Source organism: Lactuca serriola, chromosome 4 (assembly GCF_051521515.1).
Source record: "Lactuca serriola cultivar US96UC23 chromosome 4, Lser_US96UC23_V15, whole genome shotgun sequence".
NCBI lineage: Eukaryota > Viridiplantae > Streptophyta > Magnoliopsida > Asterales > Asteraceae > Lactuca > Lactuca serriola.
This window is the reverse complement of record NC_136411.1, coordinates 179,649,384-179,656,516: the sequence shown is the minus strand read 5'-3', so window position 1 is coordinate 179,656,516 and position 7,133 is coordinate 179,649,384. Positions and strand designations below refer to the sequence as shown.

Sequence of the window (7,133 nt, the reverse complement as noted above, 5' to 3'; positions counted from 1 at the left end):
CGGTGATATAAGAACAATTCAAGAGGCAATTTCCGACATATAGCACCAATTTATCATCCAAAACAGAAAAATAATAAGAAATAGGAGCAATTTGACCTTGAATGTTGGGAATTTCCAAATTGAGCTAAGGGTCGCCCATTTTGGGGAAGGTGTGGCAGTATTGTGGCGACAGGAAGGGCTAGCATCGGCTTAAATCTTTGTCCTCCACTCAATCCACTCAAACGACTTGTGAATGATGAAAATGAGAAGCAACAACCAAGAAACGAGCGAGAAAAGGAAAGAAACAGCAGGAGAAAAAGTGGCGGAAAAGGGAACTGGAAAGGGGTTATCTGCACAAGTATTAGCGGCGACAGACAATAACGGCAAAGCAAGTGTATTAGCAACGACAAAAGAGTAATAGTGGCGTCTCCTTGGAGGGAAAAGCCAGCGCCTTTTCTACAACCATTGGATTGAAAACAAATCGGACGGATAGGGGTAATTTGACGCGGATCGCCGTTTTCGAGCATTACCAACGACACCTTTAGCGGCGACATGGGGCAATAGCGTCGCTGGTAATGCCAAGATTTCTTGTAGTGTGTATGCAATCTTCTGGTATTTACGATAATGCATCTTATACTCACTTACAACAAAGCTTATCAAAATAAGACATATGGAATGAAAGTTTAATCTTTTTATTTTAAACGAGTTCATTTGCCTTTTTATTTCTAACATGAGAAAACTTGCTTTGCCAATATAACTCATAAGCAAGCCACATATTTGGAGCTGAAATCATGAAATATAGAAGAAAAACTATCATATTACACAATATAATGATGAAAACCATATTACCATGTTATTAGCACATAATATGAATGTGTGATCGATTTTTTATTAATTTGACATATTTAAATCAAAATATTTTAAATTTGTGCATATGATTTGGTCATACTTTTCTATCATACTCCATAATTTTTAAGTATGCTTTATTAAACTACATTTTTTTTAATGATTTTCATTTTTCAAATTTGAAACCTTTAATATTTGCAACTATTTGTGTTGTAATGGGTTGTTAATGTATGTTGAAGATGTAGTGGGTAATCTAGTTCAAGTTAATGAGTTGTTAATGTATGTTGAAGATGTAGTGGGTAATCTAGTTCAAGTTACTGCATTAACCATTGTTGGGGAGGTTTTTCTTATTAAAAAAAAAAAACAAACAAAACAAACTTTAGCATTTGAAATATTCAAAGTTTCGAACTACACAACCCTATGTTCATATGTGACCTACGATCCAGTTTTGAACCACAACTAACCCATTCACTCCTAAACAATACTAGCCCACTTTAAAATCTTTAATTTGATTGATCGTGTTTTCTATTCGACTATATCTATTTATACCAATGGATCATTACCCAGAAGTAACACAACACGTAGGCCCATCACTCAAAGTAACCGTATGTAATTTGAAAAGTCAAAACCTCCGGCACGAAACCCTCCAATATCTCTCCAAAATGACTCTTCACGTTCTCACGTTCACCACCCCCACCATTCTCTCCCTCCAAAAACCTTCATCTCTTCCCCCTCCTTCACTCTCTATATATATACACCCATCGCCCTTCCTACTGGAACTCACAAACTTCCATTTGCATTATTCTGCAAGCATACACAAATTACGATCACATTCAAAGTTTCTGTAAGCCTTCAAACACAAGAAAATGTCTTCTTCCTCCACTGCTCTGGCTTTCTTTTTCCTAACATGCACCATCGCCGCCGTCGCCGGTAGGCAATTCTTAGTCGGAGAGAACGTCGGCTGGCGAGTCCCGGCCATGCGCGAAACACAACTCTACGATATCTGGGCCTTAAGAAGGCATTTTTACGTCGGAGATACACTTCGTATGTTTCTTTCTCTTTTATTCCTTTTCAAATTATCAGATCAACGAAGCATGATATATATATATATATATATATATATATATATATATATATATATATAACTGCTCCTGTTTTCTTCTGAATAGGGTTTCAATACAAGAATGATTCGGTGGTTTTGACAACAGAATCTGCGTTTATGCGCTGTGATTCAAGGCAACCAATCTCTGTCTTCAATGATGGGAATACAGTTATCAATCTTGATAAAGTGGGTAAGTTTTACTTCATTAGTGGTAAAGCAAATCGTTGTATTAAAGGGCAGAAGATGACGGTGAACGTGGAGAGTCGTAACTACCCTTATCCACCACCAGTAGTCACTCCACCTCATAGCCCTAACTATCCCATCTATCCGGCGCCGCCGTCGTCCCAGCTCCCAGGCTCCGGTAATTCTTCAGATTCCGGTCCAGAATCTACGGTTTCTATCTCAGTGATGTCTTTCATTGTTTCTGTAGTAGGTTTATGGCTTTGCATGCATCACCCATAGTTCTGGTTAACAATGGTTACTTTTTATGTTTTTGTCATGCATTACGATTTTGAATTCTTAGTTTTGATTAGTATGATAGTTTGAGTTGTTTCTTTGATTCCTTTTGTCCAACAATTTAGTTATTTGGATTGTATCTCGAATATGTTATGATTATTGAATATTAAGATTTTTTTTCAAAGTATCGTAACTATAATAGCATCAATCTTTTTATATTTAATGTACGGAGTACGAACATAAAGATGCTGTGGTACTTTTGAGATTTGATATTATTGAAACTGTCTTTTAAAAGCTATTATTGACATAAGAATGGTTTTTGGCCAGGTTTTTTTGGTATCAGTTTATTTGATACGTAAAATATACAGTTTATAAAAAACATAACACCCATGAATCACTACAAAAATGGACCAAAAATCTATCATAGATTCTTCATAAAAGACATTGAATCTATGAAAGCAACCCCAAAGCATGATACTTGGATACTTCTTCATACATAGATTCACATAAGGTATCCATGCGCCGCACATTTCGATTATTACTTTCACATTAAAAGATATCATATTAGCCTTAAAACAATTACGTACTTTTTTTTTGTTTTTTCGAATGAGTACTTGTAAAACCACTGTACTGATAAAACTATTACAATAAACCAAAACCAATGCCTTAGTATATCATATTAAATATATTTTTGGTTTTATTTTATTACTTGTTATTGTTCCTTTATACCAAATAATATGTGTGAAATTGTATTGTCGTTGTACATATGATATGGGAAGCAAAAGAGAAGACATGAGGTTCCACAAGCCTCAAAATATGTATTGTATTGTATTGAAAATATGTTAAATAAGAACAAGACAAATAAAAAATTATTTTTCCACTGAATTATCGAACTATTGTTTCAAAAATATGTCAAAAGATGATTTGTTGCCGCGGAAGTTTAAACAGCTTTTGTGATAAAATGTCCTTTTGAAGGTTAAGTTTCACCCACTATTAATATCTTACCAAAAATAGCAACGCACTTTGCATTTTTGTAATAATCTTATGGTAAAAAATACAGTACATTGCCCAAGTTACATTTATTCATCCCATCGAAATCCCGTTGAGTTGGAATTAGTGTCATTCATATTCACAAATTCTTTAACAACAAAATTAGTAAATTATAATTTTGGTCTATGTGATTTGTTTACAGTAATCAAGTCCATGCGAAATACTTTATTAAGAATGACTGTTTTGACCCTATCTCCTTCAAAAGTACACCGGGTACTAAACGCCAATTAATATTATTATTATTGTAATTATTCATAAATTTTAACATGAAAAATAATGCACCAATCTTCAAATGATCTTAAAGGGTAAACTGAACTTTAATTACTACAATCCATCTTTTGAAATCTTAGTTTATCGTATGATTTTCTTTTGGATGATCTTTGGGCTGCCCGATACCCTGACCAGCTCCCATGCAATACATGTCACCAACGAAAATGCCATGGTAGAACTTGCAATTTTTCGCCCATATTAACATATAAATGTATAAATTCACAATCACAAAAGCAAGTATTTGGTTTAAAATCATGTTACTCTAACACCTCGTTCCCGAGTTCAACTTAAGGAGAGAAAAGAAAGGAAATGAGCAGAAATGAGAGGAAAGTAATAGAGATTGATGCTCCTGAGTTTCATTTAAGGAAGGAAGTGGAAGGAAATGGAATGACCATTTTCCCTCCTAACTTTTCTTCCGATTTGGGAGGATTTGAAAAGAAAGAATAAAATGTTTAACTTTTCTTCTATTTCTCTCCAACTCGGGAGCACAAAAGACAAATTTGTTTTCCTTTCTTTTCTCTTCTTTTCTCTCCTTACTTTTTTTTCTCTTCTCTTCTTTTCTTTGCTTCAACTCGGGAGCGGGGTGTAAAGGTAAAGATGAAATGAAATGAATATGGTTCAAAACATAAAAAGCTAAAACAAAAGAAATAACATTGTACTTTTAATTATGTTTATAATAGACCATCCTACTTTCATTTTTTTATGTTATAACTTATAACAATATAATTAAACAATGGTCTTATTTTATAATTTTGTGTTTCACATTAAGCAATATATCAAAGACCATAACACCACCAAAAGGAATGAAATAATAATAATAATAATAATAATAATAATAATAATAATAATAAATAAGTAGAAGAATTATTAGCATTTCCTATATTGGTATAAAGGTAAAGCGTTTTGTTAAAATGTAAAATCGAACCGGGTGATGGAGCAAAATCTTGGAACAAAAACAAACTTTATACCATAATACGTATACCATAAATAACACATTGAGAATAAAAGTGTATACTAACGGTTTCCAATAAATCTCAAAATCGTTAATTCTTATTAATGCAAATTATGTTTCCATGGAATCGAATTTCATATCTACAGTTATGGAAGTTGCTAAAACAGTCGAGGTTGGTATGAAAGTGGGATTCCAAGTCAGCAACAGAGCAGAGCAGCTCAAGAAAATGATTAGCAAACGGGGAGTAACAATTTTGGAATAATGAATATACTATCCAACTAACATTCGTAGGATTGGGTGTGAAATCAAAAGGAGTTGGTTAAAGGAAGCCCGTATCCAAAATCATTCATTTTTTTTGTTGGATTATAGGAAACTAAATCGACTGAGGTAAAAGGATGTTTATATATATATATATATATATATATATATATATATATATATATATATATATATATATATATATATATATATATATATATATATATATATATATATATATATATGGGTAAGCAAAAACCAAACCGCAAACCAAAAAAACCGAAAAAACCGTATAAACCGAAACCGAAATGAAAACCGATGGTGCGGTTTTTAGTTTTGCAAAAACCGAAAATACTCGATGTGGTGCGGTTTCTAGTCTTGCAAAAACCGCAAGAAAACCGAACCGCACCGCATATATATATATATATATATATATATATATATATATATATATATATATATATATATATATATATAGTTAGGTTCAAATATTTTCACTATCTATTGTGTGCATGTATGACTGATTCTGGACCAATCATTTTAGTTATTTTAAGAAAGTAATTAATGCATATTAAATGCTGAAGATGTAATTAATACCTATTATATCTTCAACATGTAATATGCATTAATTATTTTCTTAAAATAACTAAAATGATTGGTCCAGAATCAGTCATACATGCACACAATAGATAATGAAAACAAAATAACTTAACCATATATATATATATATATATATATATATATATATATATATATATATATATATATATATTAAATGTTGATATTTGTAAGAACCAAAAACTTATGACAATTAAAATTTCTATAAATATAAATATATATCTTATCTATTAGAGGATGATTGTATATTTTTAAACATACATTCAGTGGTATTTATAATAACAAATAATGTTTATGACATTTTTTAATATTTAAATATAAAGAGTACTAGTGATATAGTATCATTTTTATGAATACATTAATTGATATTATCGTATGTACTTGTGAAACAAACAATATATTAAATTCATATTATATTCAGGCATTAGAACATGTTGGAAGAGTGGTTATGTAATTTGATTTCAAACCAAAAGGTAGTGAGGTCGGTTTATCTCCAATAAATGATTAACACTCTTCATCTGAGTCAAAGTAACTCGCTGAGTTACTTAAGTTTTAGTAAAAAAAAAAAAAAAAAAAAAAAAAAAAAAAAAAAAAAACTAACAAAAAACAGCAAAAAACCGCAAAAACCAAACCTCATAAAACTGAACGGTGCGGTTTCTAAATTTCAAAAAACCGAAGTTGCGGTTTTTGGTTCGGTTTTAGCTGAAAACCGCACCATGCTCACCCATATATATATATATATATATATATATATATATATATATATATATATATATATATATATATATATATATATATATATATATATATATATATATATATATATATATATACGGGGTTCCTCTAAATTTCAGTGTGAAGTTGTTGACCCTTTGGGGTTATCAGGTGGAATTGCTTACCTATAGGATCCTTCCCTTTTTGAAGCATATGAAACAATTACAGGTGTTGGATTTTTAGCTATGGTAAGTGGATTAGGCTAAAGAAAGAATGTTGTTTTATTAATGTATATGCTCCGAATGACCCAAATTAGAAAAAGATCCTTTGGAACAACCTCTTTGATCTTATTAATTCGGACATGGATTGTTATTGGTTTGTTTTTGGGGACTTCAATGCAGTTCGTGTCCCAAAAGAAAGTATGGGCTCGGTCTTCTGCCCAAGCATTGCATTTAATTTCAATAAATTCATCCATTCCTTGGGTCTGATAGAAATTAAAATGGGTGGTTGCAGATTTACTTACATGAGCCCTTCAGGTGAGAAACATAGCAAACTTGATATGTATCTAGTCTCTACAAATGTAATTGATACCTAGCCACAACTAAATGTCCTCGCCCTACCCACGGTACATTCGAATCATTGTGCTATTATCCTTTCCTCTAATTACCTCGACTTTGGACCACATCTTTTCCGGTTTTTTAATTTATGGTTGAAAGAGCCTGACTTTGAAGTTGTATTAAAAAGAGGGTGGACTTCTTGCCATGGTCCTGACTGTTGTTTACGTATCTTTCCCTCTCTCTTGTGGCTGGAAAACTAAAGAACTTGATGGAATATATCAAATATTGGAGGAAAGGAATAATTGAGAGGAACCGAAAGAATGTGACTGAG

At 31.8% G+C, this 7,133-nt stretch overlaps 1 protein-coding gene across 1 annotated transcript; it reads left to right on the top strand.

The window, feature by feature from the left end:
- The first annotated feature begins 1,636 nt into the window (after positions 1 to 1,636).
- Positions 1,637 to 2,455, top strand: LOC145099036 (early nodulin-like protein 6). The gene is made up of 2 exons (XM_079036623.1): positions 1,637 to 1,869; positions 1,995 to 2,455. Exons 1-2 carry the CDS (start codon positions 1,692 to 1,694, stop codon positions 2,387 to 2,389), a joined length of 573 nt encoding a protein of 190 aa, XP_078892749.1. The 5' UTR covers positions 1,637 to 1,691; the 3' UTR covers positions 2,390 to 2,455.
- The last annotated feature ends 4,678 nt before the right edge of the window (positions 2,456 to 7,133 follow it).

Bases quoted from the DNA above. Each gene is read 5' to 3' on its own strand.
- LOC145099036 (XM_079036623.1), top strand. From the start codon at position 1,692: ATGTCTTCTTCCTCCACTGCTCTGGCTTTCTTTTTCCTAACATGCACC. The intron at 1,870-1,994 runs GTATGTTTCTTT...TCTTCTGAATAG, and splicing joins TTACGTCGGAGATACACTTC to GGTTTCAATACAAGAATGAT.